Below are 14,407 nucleotides of genomic sequence, written 5' to 3'. Positions count from 1 at the left end.
TATAAATGGACTTCAATGTCACACCTACCATATTACCACAAATAATATACAGATGTACATATTTTTGTTACTGTTACTCACAATTAGTTGCTCAATTTGAAATGTCAGTGTACAAAGGTGCCTGTATTGGGGCAGAAGAAAGGAAATACTTCCATTAGTCTCTTGGTTTTCAGGATTTAACGCCATACTCCTTGCACTTGGCCCCTTTTCGGCCAAAGCAACACCTTAGCAACCCACATTTTTCCACTCGCACCTCACTAAACATACAGTGCTGACAACAGGCTAATTTCTCTTCTTAAAACACAGTTCTGTAAAGTTCCTGAGGGGAATTTTCAAAACTGGTAAGGGACTTCTTTTTGCTTATTCTATGCGCACATATTGTTGCATGTGCGCCAAAGCAACTTTTTGAAGGCAGTGGCTGATAAGCAACTTTTGTTACAAACCCTAGGTAAGCAAGTTTTCAATATTTCCCTTTGCAGTAGTAGTAAATTTATTATAGCGTCATTTGCAAATAAAAGTCGCGCGGAAGTAAGACATACCGCACAGCAAATCAAATAAAATCCTGTCTTTTGAAATTTGCTTTGTGAGGTGATTTTGAAAGTTTGACTTTCATGCCCAAAATTTACCACTGTCATGCGACATTTTGGTAAATTCTAAGCAAGAAAGAAAAAACAAAGAAGAAATAACGTTTGATGATTTCCCCCCCGTCTTTACTTCTATCCACTAGAGACCAGATAAAGTTCACGGCTCCCAGCGCTGGGCATGCCAGCGTCTGGTCTCTGGCTTCCATGTCTGTGCTGTGGGTCACTTGATCAGCTAACTCCACCATACAATTTTACATTCCTGGATCGCACCATTCCTGTCTTAGCAGGGGGATTAATCAGGTATTCACACTGGTGTTCCTCCTCTTAATGGGCACCACACCTTCTGCCCTGTGCCGTTCAGTAATCCTGTCTCTCCATCTCTCTCTCTCCGATTCGCATCTTCCTCTATATAACCCACTTGGCCACCTGTGACCTGCCTGTCAGCTCCATTTCCCCCATATCAGTTGGATTCCAAGGTACCTCAGCTTAGCTTACACCTGCCGCTACCAGCAGGAACCATGCCCCGCAGGAGGGAGGTCCGTGAGCACGTCCTCATGGCATGACGTCCACTCTGGTGATCCAATATAATAAGGATTACAGTCGTCACATGATGTGGTGGTCACAGCAGCAGACAGATACATATAGGGGGAGATTTATCAAAACCTGTGCAGAGGAAAAGTTGCTGAGTTGACCATAGCAACAAATCAGTTTGCTTCTTTCATTTTGCAGAGGCCTTTTTCAAAAATGAAAGAAGAAATGTGATTGGTTGCTATGGGCAACTGGTCAGCTTTTTCTCTGCACTGGTTTTGATAAGTCTCCCCCATAAAGAACAAAAAAACTTCATATGTCAAATGTCATATCATATTATAATCAAGGAGCAACATGTGGTTACATTCAGTGTATTGGCAAATTTAGAAACCAACAATCTGGAAATTGCAGGGAGGTTGTAAAATTTTAGAAAAAAAAATTATATATATTAATAAAAAACAAGTTGTCTATGTGTATCCTTGAGAGAAACCCTATTTTCAGCTTGTGAAAAGTTTACAGAACACTCACTGAAGCAAGAGGCATACAGGATACAGCTGCATCTGCCCTGAGAGTCAGCACTGGACAGACAGTCTAAAATGACATAAGCTCTTATTAATGTTAATAAGTATGACAAAGTATAGTGATGCTGTCCCTGAGACTTTCGCATTTTAAAGCTAAAGTTGTATCAAATGTGGCAACGCTGTGCAATAAGGATAATAAGAATTATACTAAAAATAATAATTTTACAAAAATAATCTCCCTAGTTATGTTCTTTCAACATATCCTGGCCAAAAGCAAAAGCTAAAAGGACTATTTAGGTTCCTCCGGTGTTTCTCCCACGTTATTCTGTCGAGTGATCCTGGCTTTGCGGGTATGGTGTTCTGCCTCCTGCAGGTGCTTGCTTACAAGTGCGGCTCCTTGAAGCTCTGATACAGATTGAGACTTTACACCATGCCCCGCTAGAGAATGTTCCACAGACTGGAAGACAAGCTTCTTTTTACGTCGGGATCTTCTTCGGGCAGATGATGATGTAGTATGGCGGACTGGAGAAGAAGGAGCGCTGCATCTGAACACCTGTAAATTTACCAATTATAATACAATTCAGTTATGTAATCTTTTTCATCTCTTTTGCTATGTCCCAATTACAGTATATTACATCTGTTTATATAAAGAAATTTACACACCACAAATGATATTCATGCAAACATATAACTTAGATTTTTGATAACTAAAGTAAGATACTGAAATGTTTTTTTTATAATCTTTTTTCATTTTTCTTAATGTTTTTTCTTTCATTTTTGTTCATTATTATGAGGCAACAATACTGTATTGGAAGAGATTTAGCTCTGTTTAGAGATATCATAACAACAAGAGAACACATGTAATAGAAAATTTCATATTAAAAAGCCATACAAATTGATAAGATAGTACCCGGTACCCCCCATGTGGTGGAGAAAGGGGGAGATTTATCAAAACCTGTGCAAAGGAAAAGTTGCCCATAGCAACCAATCAGATTGCTTCTTTCATTTTGCAGAGGTCTTGTTAAAAACAAAAGAAGCAAGCTGATTGGTTGCTATGGGCAACTTTTCCTCTGGACAGGTTTTGCTCAATCTCCCCCAAAATGTATTGTGTGTCAGGGGGTGCCTGGGACTATCTTTTGTTTAAAATGTTAAGGATTGTTAATATAAATTGTGTCTCACTAATTTTGTTATAAAAGATCTATTGGTCTATTACATGTATTCTCTTTTTGTTATGGTATTTCTATTTCGTAGGGCCAAATTACTTTTTTAGTGGGGCTCTTCTTTTGTTTGCTTAGAGATATGTCCATGGAGCTGCTTTAGAACATAAGAAACAAAAAAATCTGGAGATTACTTATATTGCTATTGGAGAGTTTTCCTGATATGCTCTGTATAACGGTCAGTGTGCAGGGAGAGAGAAGTGGTAAGCTTTGGCCATTACCTAATGTGAAAGATGTGATCCTCTGCTATCTATATATAAGTGGCACCTTCATTGTAATCCTGTCTGTGATGTTAACTAGAGACTGCTGAAAAAAGATCTCTATAGAACAGAAGTGTAAGCTTATTATTAATCAGACTTTATGGCCAGAATGAAAACTGCTAAATTTTAGGATTGTTTTAATAAAATATAAAAACGTAATTTAAACTATAGGTAATTTTCTGATGACACATTCAATTTTCAGTGTAGTAATGTAGTAACACTACTGAGGGTGAAACCCTTAGACTAATGCCCCAAACTAAGATACCCCCACTACTACTTATAAACTTTATTACCGTATATACTCGAGTATAAGCCGACCCGAGTATAAGCCGAGACCCCTAATTTCAACCCAAAATCCCAGGAAAAGTTATTGACTCGAGTATAAGCCTAGGGTGGGAAATACCTCATCCCCCCCTGTCATCATCCAGACCCGTCATTAACATCCTCATCATCATCATCCCCTTGTCATCACCCCACACATCCCCCCTTCATCATCCCCTTATCATCCCACACATCCCCCCTTCATCATCCCCTTGTCATCATCCCACACATCCCCCCCTTCATCATCCCCTTATCATCCCGCACATCCCCCCTTCATCATCCCCTTATCATCCCACACATCCCCCCTTCATCATCCCCTTATCATCCCACACATCCCCCCTTCATCATCCCCTTGTAATCATCCCACACACCCCCCCCTTCATCATCCCCACCCCCCTTCATCATCCCCACACCCCCCCCTTCATCATCCTCTTCTCATCATTCGCCCTCAGTGGTCTTCAATCTGCGGACCTCCAGAGGTTTCAAAACTACAACTCCCAGCAAGCCCGGGCAGCCATCGGCTGTCCGGGCTTGCTGGGAGTTGTAGTTTTGAAACCTCCGGAGGTCCGCAGGTTGAAGACCACTGAGGCCTTCAACATCATCCAGCCCCCTCTCACCCCCTTTAGTTCTGAGTACTCACCTCCGCTCGGCGCTGGTCCGGTCCTGCAGGGCTGTCCGGAGAGGAGGTGGTCCGGTGGGGAGATGGTCCGGGCTGCTATCTTCACCGGGGGGCGCCTCTTCTCCGCGCTTCCGGCCCGGAATAGAGGCGTTGCCTTGACAATGATGCAGAATTACGTTGGCAATGAACGCACCTCTGCGTCGTTGTCACGGCAACGTGACTATTCTGAGGCCGGGCCCGAAGCGCTTAGAAGAGGCCTCCCCGGTGAAGATAGCAGCCCGGAACACTATCCCACCGGACCACCTCCTCACCGGACAGTCCTGCAGCACCGGACCAGCGCCGAGCGGAGGTGAGTACTCAGAACTAAAGGGGGTGAGAGGGGGCTGGATGATGTTGAAGGCCGCAGTGGTCTTCAACCTGCGGACCTCCGGAGGTTTCAAAACTACAACTCCCAGCAAGCCCGGACAGCCGATGGCTGCCCGGGCTTGCTGGGAGTTGTAGTTTTGAAACCTCTGGAGGTCCGCAGGTTGAAGACCACTGCGGGTGGGGGAGTTCACTCGAGTATAAGCCGAGGGGGGTGTTTTCAGCACGAAAAATCGTGCTGAAAAACTCGGCTTATACTCGAGTATATACGGTAAGCTCTGTGGAGCATAAAACCCAAAAGTGCAAACTTGTTTAAAAACACAGAGTGTTACCGATCCAATGCTGCTTCATTAGTAATTAAGTGTCAGAATGCACATCACATTTAACTTAATGTGTGATACGCTGCATAATGTCTGTATCGCCACAGCTGTAACTAGATGGAGGGATGTGCATTCAGTTAAGAATACTGCTAAGGTATTGTTGGTATGGCACTCTGCTAAATAAAATCGCATTGTTAGCCTGTCCAACGTTTCACCAATGGACTCTGCTTTGTCAAGGACTCGTGGGCTAATGCCGGGGTTTGCATCTGCTGGCTCTTATATAATCTTGGTTCCACATCACATCCTGAAGGCGTATTAGCCAATCAGGATTCAGCACTCTCGTTCTCGTAAGATCCCGCGCTTGCGCGGGCATGTAGTCATTAACCCCTTAAGGACCGGGGTTTTTTCCGTTTTTGCATTTTCGTTTTATGCTCCTTGCCTTTAAAAAATCATAACTCTTTCAATTTTGCACCTAAAAATCCATATGATGGCTTATTTTTTGCGCCACCAATTTTACTTTGTAATGACGTCAGTCATTTTGCCCAAAAATCTACGGTGAAACAGAAAAAAAAATCATTGTGCGACAAAATTGAAAGAAAAACGCCGTTTTGTAACTTTTGGGGGCTTCCGTTTCTACGTAGTACATTTTTCGGTAAAAATGACACCTTATCTTTATTCTGTAGGTCCATACAATTAAAATGATACTCTACTTATATAGGTTTGATTTTGTTGGACTTCTGGAAAAAATCATAACTACATGCAGGAAAATTAATACTAAAATTAATATTAAAATTGTCATCTTCTGACCCCTATAACTTTTTTATTTTTCCGTGTATGGGGCGGTATGAGGGCTAATTTTTTGTGCCGTGATCTGAAGTTTTTAACGGTACCATATTTGCATTGATAGGACTTTTTATTCATTTTTAGATTATATAAAAAGTGACCAAAAATGCACTATTTTGGACTTTTTTGCGCGCACGCCATTGACCGAGCGGTTTAGTTAATTATATATTTTTATAATTCGGACATTTCCACAAGCGGTGATACCATATATGTTTATTCTTATTTACACTGTGTTTTTTTTTTTATTGGAAAAGGGGGGGTGATTCAAACTTTTAATAGGGGAGGAGTTAAATGATCTTTATTCACTTTTTTTTTCCACTTTTTTTTTGCAGTGTTATAGGTCCCATAGGGACCTATAACACTGCACACACTGATCTTCATCATTGATCACTGGTTTCTCATAAGAAACCAGTGATCAACGATTCTGCCGCATGACTGCTCATGCCTGGATCTCAGGCACTGAGCAGTCATTCGGCGATCGGACAGCGAGGAGGCAGGTAGGGGCCCTCCCGCTGTCCTGTCAGCTGTTCGGGATGCCGCGATTAGCCGCGGCTATCCCGAACAGCCCGACTGAGCTAGCCGGCCACTTTCAGTTTCGCTTTTAGCCGCGCGGCTAAAGGGTTAATAGCACGCTGCGCGCTATTAGAGGCGGGTCCAGGCTTCACTATGACGCCGGGCCTACCGTGATATGACGCGGGGTTACTGTGTAACCCTGCGTTATATCAGGAGAGCAGGACCAAGGACGTACCTGTACGCCCTTGGTCCTTAAGGGGTTAAGGGTGCCGTACTCTCATATTGCGCATGATTCCGGACTTAAAAGAAATCTCTCTGGTGCGGGTATGTGCGCCGCGTACTCGTTTTGCGCATGACATTCAACTTAGAAAAATTCCACTTGTACAGGTCATTATGCACTACCATATTGTTGCTGGACTTGGAGAGATCCCTTTTCTCCTATATGTTAATATACATGTTAGCGAACCTATAGAGTCTATAATGTATTTATCTTAGTCAGTACTAGAGATATCGCGAATTGTTCGCCGGCGAACAGTTCCCGGCGAACTTAGCATGCTATGTGAAGTTCGATTCGCCACCTATACTTTAACATTGCGGTGAACTTTGACCCTGTGAGTCAGAGTCAGCAGACACATTACAGCCAATCAGCAGCAGTCCCTCCCTTCCAGACCCTCCTACCTCCTGCACGGACGCCATTTTACCTTCATTCGGCATGCTGCAGGCTTAGAAAGTGGAGGGACAGAGAAGCTGCTCCTGCTGTAATAGGGAAAGCGATAGCTAGGTTGTTGCTAGGTGGTGTATTCAGGGTCCACTTTACTCCTAAAGCACTAGTCTAACACCTGCTTTAAGGACAGCACCCAAAAAAAGCCCTTTTTAGGGCTCAAATATCATTCTGTGTGTCTTGCAACAGCTGGAGGGACCCTGGTTGGGAGGGAACCGCTGGTTAAAAGGGGTACTCCAGTGTAAAACTTAATTTTCTTCAAGCAACTAACTACAGTATTAAAAGGGTTATAAGTTCAGTCCATGTGTCTTGCAACAGCTGGAGGCACCCTGGTTGGGAGGGGACCGCTGGTTAAAATGGGTACTCCAGTGTAAAACTTAATTTTCTTCAAGCAACTAACTACAGTATTAAAAGGGCTATAAGTTCAGTCCGCTTAAAAGGGGAACTCCGCTGGCAACCTTTTTTGCTCATTGTCACACTAGTGCAAATCACATTTGATGTGAAAGTTGTTCAAAAAAAAATAATAAAACCAGGGCTGTGAAATAAAACCAGTGCTGCCTAAAGGGGGGCTCTAACTATGTGCTGCCTAATATGGGGGAATCTATGTGCTGCCTAAAGGGGGGATCTAAATATGTGCTGCCTAAAGGGGGCTCTATGTGCTGCCTAAAGGGAGGCTCTAACTATGTGCTGCCTAATATGGGGGAATCTATGTGCTGCCTAAAGGGGGGCTCTAACTATGTGCTGCCTAACATGGGGGAATCTATGTGCTGCCTAAAGGGGGATCTAACTATGTGATGCCTAAAGGGGGGATCGAACTATGTGCTGCCTAAAGGGGGCTCTATGTGCTGCCTGAAGGGAGGCTCTACCTATGTGCTGCCTAATATGGGGGAATCTATGTGCTGCCTAAAGGGGGATCTAACTATGTGATGCCTAAAGGGGGGCTCTATGTGCTGCCTAAAGGGGGCTAAAGCACGTTATTCCAAAGAATTTAGGAATAATAGGTGATGTATGCCCTTTATGGATTAAAACCAGACTCTGCATCAACTATGTAATTTTCCATTTGAGTTTTGCCATGGATCCCCCTCCAGCACGCCACAGTCCAGGTATTAGTCCCCTTGGAACAACTTTTAAATCACTATTGTGGCCAGAAAGAGTCCCTGTGGGTTTTAAAATTCGCCTGCCCATTGAAGTCAATGGCGGTTCGCCCATTTGCGAACATTTGTGGAAGTTCGCGTTCGCCGTTCGCGACATCACTAGTCAGTACACATATTTTTATGTCAGGACTCCAAAATCTGAATGTTCAATTTCTATATTAGGCATGTTTGGATACCATTAAGATTATATCCAATATGTTCATGTCACGATGCCGGCTGGCAGGTAGTGGATCCTCTGTGCCAGAGAGGGATTGGCGTGGACCGTGCTAGTGGATCGGTTCTAAGTCACTACTGGTTTTCACCAGAGCCCGCCGCAAAGCGAGATGGTCTTGCTGCGGCGGTAGTGACCAGGTCGTATCCACTAGCAACGGCTCAACCTCTCTGGCTGCTGAAGATAGGCGCGGTACAAGGGAGTAGACAGAAGCAAGGTCGGACGTAGCAGAAGGTCGGGGCAGGCAGCAAGGATCGTAGTCAGGGGCAACGGCAGGAGGTCTGGAACACAGGCTAGGAACATACAAGGAACGCTTTCACTGGCACAATGGCAACAAGATCCGGCAGGGAAGTGCAGGGGAAGTGAGGTGATATAGGGAAGTGCACAGGTGAAGACACTAATTGGAATCACTGCGCCAATCAGCGGCGCAGTGGCCCTTTAAATCGCAAAGACCCGGCGCGCGCGCGCCCTAGGGAGCGGGGCCGCGCGCGCCGGGACAGGACCGAGGGAGAGCGAGTCAGGTACGGGAGCCGGGGTGCGCATCGCGAGCGGGCGCTACCCGCATCGCGAATCGCATCCCGGCTGGCAGCAGAATCGCAGCGCCCCGGGTCAGTGGATCTGACCGGAGCGCTGCAGCGGAGAGAGTGTAGCGAGCGCTCCGGGGAGGAGCGGGGACCCGGAGCGCTCGGCGTAACAGTACCCCCCCCCTTGGGTCTCCCCCTCTTTTTAGGGCCTGAGAACCTGAGGAGCAGACTTTTATCTAGGATGTTGTCCTCAGGTTCCCAGGATCTCTCTTCAGGACCACAACCCTCCCAGTCCACTAAAAAAAAAGTTTTCCCTCTGACCTTTTTAGAGGCTAAGATCTCTTTGACAGAGAAGATGTCCGAGGAGCCGGAAACAGGAGTGGGAGGAACAGATTTGGGAGAAAAACGGTTGAGGATGAGTGGTTTAAGAAGAGAGACGTGAAAGGCATTAGGGATACGAAGAGAAGGAGGAAGAAGAAGTTTGTAAGAGACAGGATTAATTTGACACAAAATTTTGAAAGGACCAAGATAGCGTGGTCCCAACTTGTAGCTAGGGACACGGAAGCGGACATATTTAGCGGAGAGCCATACCTTGTCTCCAGGGGAAAAAACGGGAGGAGCTCTTCTTTTCTTATCCGCGAACCTCTTCATGCGTGAAGAAGCCTGTAAGAGAGAATTTTGGGTCTCTCTCCATATAATGGAAAGGTCACGAGAAATTTCATCCACAGCGGGCAGACCAGAGGGCAAGGGGGTAGGGAGGGGGGGAAGAGGGTGACGGCCGTACACCACGAAAAATGGGGATTTGGAGGAAGATTCAGAGACTCTGAAGTTATACGAGAATTCGGCCCATGGAAGGAGATCTGCCCAGTCATCCTGGCGGGAGGAAACAAAATGTCGCAAATAATCACCCAAGACTTGGTTAATTCTTTCTACTTGTCCATTGGACTGGGGATGATATGCAGAAGAAAAATTTAATTTAATCTTGAGTTGTTTACAGAGAGCCCTCCAGAATTTAGACACGAATTGGACGCCTCTATCCGAGACGATCTGCGTAGGCAACCCGTGAAGACGAAAAATGTGTACAAAAAATTGTTTAGCCAACTGAGGCGCTGAAGGAAGACCAGGAAGAGGGATGAAATGTGCCATTTTGGAGAATCGATCAACGACCACCCAAATAACAGTGTTGCCACGGGAAGGGGGTAAATCAGTAATAAAATCCATACCAATCAGAGACCAAGGCTGTTCGGGGACAGGCAGGGGATGAAGAAAACCAGCGGGCTTCTGGCGAGGAGTCTTATCCCGGGCACAGATAGTGCAGGCTCGCACAAAGTCCACAACATCCGTCTCCAGAGTCGGCCACCAATAGAAGCGGGAGATGAGTTGCACAGATTTCTTGATGCCCCCATGACCAGCGAGATGGGAGGAGTGACCCCATTTGAGGATTCCGAGGCGTTGGCGTGGAGAAACAAAGGTCTTTCCTGGAGGAGTTTGCCTGATGGAGGCTGGAGAAGTGGAGATCAGGCAGTCAGGTGGAATGATGTGTTGCGGAGAGAGTTCAACTTCTGAGGCATCCGAGGAACGAGAGAGAGCATCGGCCCTAATGTTCTTATCGGCAGGACGAAAGTGAATCTCAAAATTAAATCGGGCAAAGAACAGAGACCACCGGGCCTGGCGAGGATTCAGCCGTTGGGCAGACTGGAGGTAGGAGAGGTTCTTGTGGTCGGTGTAAATAATAACTGGAAATCTTGATCCCTCCAGCAGATGCCTCCATTCCTCAAGTGCTAATTTAATGGCTAGAAGCTCTCGATCCCCGATGGAGTAGTTCCTCTCCGCCGGAGAGAAGGTCCTAGAAAAAAAACCACAAGTGACAGCATGCCCGGAAGAATTTTTTTGTAAAAGAACAGCTCCAGCTCCCACTGAGGAGGCATCAACCTCCAATAGGAAGGGTTTGGAAGGGTCAGGTCTGGAGAGCACGGGAGCCGAAGAAAAGGCAGACTTGAGTCGTTTAAAGGCGTCTTCCGCTTGAGGAGGCCACGACTTGGGATCGGCATTTTTTTTGGTTAAAGCCACGATAGGAGCCACAACGGTAGAAAAATGTGGAATAAATTGCCTGTAATAATTGGCGAACCCCAAAAAGCGTTGGATAGCACGGAGTCCGGAGGGGCGTGGCCAATCTAAGACGGCAGAGAGTTTGTCTGGATCCATTTGTAGTCCCTGGCCAGAGACCAAATATCCTAGAAAAGGAAGAGATTGGCATTCAAACAGACATTTCTCAATTTTGGCATAGAGTTGATTGTCACGAAGTCTCTGAAGAACCATACGGACATGCTGGCGGTGTTCTTCTAGATTGGCAGAAAAAATTAGGATATCGTCCAGATATACAACAACACAGGAGTATAACAGATCACGAAAAATTTCATTGACAAAGTCTTGGAAGACAGCAGGGGCGTTGCACAGGCCAAAGGGCATGACCAGATACTCAAAGTGTCCATCTCTGGTGTTAAACGCCGTTTTCCACTCATCCCCCTCTCTGATGCGGATGAGGTTATAGGCGCCTCTTAAGTCCAATTTAGTAAAGATGTGGGCACCTTGGAGGCGATCAAAGAGTTCAGAGATGAGGGGTAGGGGGTAGCGGTTCTTAACCGTGATTTTATTAAGACCGCGGTAGTCAATGCAAGGACGTAGGGAGCCATCTTTTTTGGACACAAAGAAAAATCCAGCTCCGGCAGGAGAGGAGGATTTACGGATAAAGCCCTTTTTTAAATTTTCCTGGACATACTCAGACATGGCAAGAGTCTCTGGGGCAGAGAGAGGATAAATTCTGCCCCGGGGTGGAGTAGTACCCGGGAGGAGGTCGATAGGGCAATCATAAGGCCTGTGAGGAGGTAGAGTCTCAGCTTGTTTTTTGCAGAAAACATCCGCGAAGTCCATATAGGCCTTAGGGAGACCGGTTACTGAGGGAACCACAGAGTCACGGCAAGGGTTACTGGGAACCGGTCTTAGACAGTCCTTGGAACAAGAGGGCCCCCAACTCTTGATCTCCCCAGTGGACCAATCCAGGGTTGGGGAATGAAGTTGAAGCCAGGGAAGTCCAAGGAGAATTTCCGAGGTGCAATTGGGGAGGACCAAAAGTTCAATCCTCTCGTGATGAGATCCGATGCTCATTAGAAGGGGCTCTGTGCGGAAGCGTATGGTACAGTCCAATCTTTCATTGTTTACACAATTGATGTAAAGGGGTCTGGCGAGACTGGTCACTGGGATGTTGAACCTGTTGACGAGAGAGGCCAAAATAAAATTTCCTGCAGATCCAGAGTCCAAGAAGGCCACGGTAGAGAAGGAGAAGGCAGAGGCAGACATCCGCACAGGCACAGTAAGACGTGGAGAAGCAGAGTAGACATCAAGGACTGTCTCACCTTTGTGCGGAGTCAGCGGACGTCTTTCCAGGCGGGGAGGACGGATAGGACAATCCCTCAGGAAGTGTTCGGTACTAGCACAGTACAGGCAGAGGTTCTCCATGCGGCGTCGTGTCCTCTCTTGAGGTGTCAGGCGAGACCGGTCGACCTGCATAGCCTCCACGGCGGGAGGCACAGGAACAGATTGCAGGGGACCAGAGGAGAGAGGAGCCGAGGAGAAGAAACGCCTCGTGCGAACAGAGTCCATATCTTGGCGGAGCTCCTGACGCCTTTCGGAAAAACGCATGTCAATGAGAGTGGCTAGGTGAATAAGTTCATGTAGATTAGCAGGAATTTCTCGTGCGGCCAGAACATCTTTAATGTTGCTGGATAGGCCTTTTTTAAAGGTCGCGCAGAGGGCCTCATTATTCCAGGACAATTCTGAAGCAAGAGTACGGAATTGTACGGCATACTCGCCAACGGAAGAATTACCCTGGACCAGGTTCAACAGGGCAGTCTCAGCAGAAGAGGCTCGGGCAGGTTCCTCAAAGACACTTCGGACTTCCGAGAAGAAGGAGTGTACAGAGGCAGTGACAGGGTCATTGTGGTCCCAGAGCGGTGTGGCCCATGACAGGGCTTTTCCGGACAGAAGGCTGACTACGAAAGCCACCTTAGACCTTTCAGTGGGAAACAGGTCCGACATCATCTCCAGATGCAGGGAACATTGGGAAAGAAAGCCACGGCAAAACTTAGAGTCCCCATCAAATTTATCCGGCAAGGATAGGCGTAGCCCAGGAGCGGCCACTCGCTGCGGAGGAGGTGCAGGAGCTGGCGGAGGAGATGACTGCTGAAGCTGTGGTAGTAACTGTTGTAGCATAACGGTCAGTTGAGACAGCTGTTGGCCTTGTTGCGCTATCTGTTGTGACTGCTGGGCGACCACCGTGGTGAGGTCAGCGACAACTGGCAGAGGAACTTCAGCGGGATCCATGGCCGGATCTACTGTCACGATGCCGGCTGGCAGGTAGTGGATCCTCTGTGCCAGAGAGGGATTGGCGTGGACCGTGCTAGTGGATCGGTTCTAAGTCACTACTGGTTTTCACCAGAGCCCGCCGCAAAGCGGGATGGTCTTGCTGCGGCGGTAGTGACCAGGTCGTATCCACTAGCAACGGCTCAACCTCTCTGGCTGCTGAAGATAGGCGCGGTACAAGGGAGTAGACAGAAGCAAGGTCGGACGTAGCAGAAGGTCGGGGCAGGCAGCAAGGATCGTAGTCAGGGGCAACGGCAGGAGGTCTGGAACACAGGCTAGGAACATACAAGGAACGCTTTCACTGGCACAATGGCAACAAGATCCGGCAGGGAAGTGCAGGGGAAGTGAGGTGATATAGGGAAGTGCACAGGTGAAGACACTAATTGGAATCACTGCGCCAATCAGCGGCGCAGTGGCCCTTTAAATCGCAAAGACCCGGCGCGCGCGCGCCCTAGGGAGCGGGGCCGCGCGCGCCGGGACAGGACCGAGGGAGAGCGAGTCAGGTACGGGAGCCGGGGTGCGCATCGCGAGCGGGCGCTACCCGCATCGCGAATCGCATCCCGGCTGGCAGCAGAATCGCAGCGCCCCGGGTCAGTGGATCTGACCGGAGCGCTGCAGCGGAGAGAGTGTAGCGAGCGCTCCGGGGAGGAGCGGGGACCCGGAGCGCTCGGCGTAACAGTTCATATATGTAGTTAGCTAAAGAAATAAGTTGTTTTGAAAGATGCCGATATGCGAAACTATAATTATTAGGTATGCTGCTATTTTTACATGTTAGTTATAGTGATAAGAATTATAGTTGTTTTATTGATTTCTTGTCATGGCATTGGTATTTGCGTTCAGCTCACTAATGTCACATATTCATATGACATTTGAAATATTTCCATGATTAGCACATTTAAAACTCTATGTTCACTGACTTAATGTTTTCTTTTACAGGTTCCATACTGGTTATCATATATTCTTGTTCAGTTAAGTAATATTATTGTCATGCTGTAATTATATGACAAATATTTTATTGTAAGTAATTTCCTGGCGCCACTCCATAATGGGTATCGTTCATAGGTCCGTCCATAATTTTGGTTAAGGTGATATATACTACTTCTGCATATTACCCATAGATTTATATCTGGATTGGGACATAAACTTATTCAAAGAGAGTTAAATGTGGACGAGAACATACAAAAAAGAAATCCTGGGGGGCGAGACGAGATGGCTGCTTAACTGCACAGCTCCGCAGCAAGCCCGTAGGATAAAGCTACTTTCTCCCTGCCAGCGACTCACCCAGCGAC

General features: G+C 46.9%; 1 protein-coding gene across 2 annotated transcripts in view; it reads right to left on the bottom strand.

Moving 5' to 3' along the window:
• Positions 1-749: 749 nt before the first annotated feature.
• SSH3 (slingshot protein phosphatase 3) overlaps positions 750-14,407 on the bottom strand; it is a 525,251-nt gene continuing 511,593 nt past the window's right edge. The window contains exon 14 of one of the 2 annotated variants that reach the window (XM_056531120.1): positions 750-2,186. In XM_056531120.1, coding sequence (XP_056387095.1) covers positions 1,923-2,186 — 264 coding nt within the window. In that variant the 3' untranslated portion in view covers positions 750-1,922. The remainder of the gene's footprint in view (positions 2,187-14,407) is intronic. The other variant, XM_056531119.1, reaches the window with a different exon arrangement.

Source organism: Hyla sarda, chromosome 7 (assembly GCF_029499605.1).
Source record: "Hyla sarda isolate aHylSar1 chromosome 7, aHylSar1.hap1, whole genome shotgun sequence".
In the NCBI taxonomy this organism is placed as follows: domain Eukaryota; kingdom Metazoa; phylum Chordata; class Amphibia; order Anura; family Hylidae; genus Hyla; species Hyla sarda.
The sequence above is the reverse complement of the archived record's forward strand: the minus strand, read 5'-3'. Positions and strand labels throughout refer to the sequence as shown.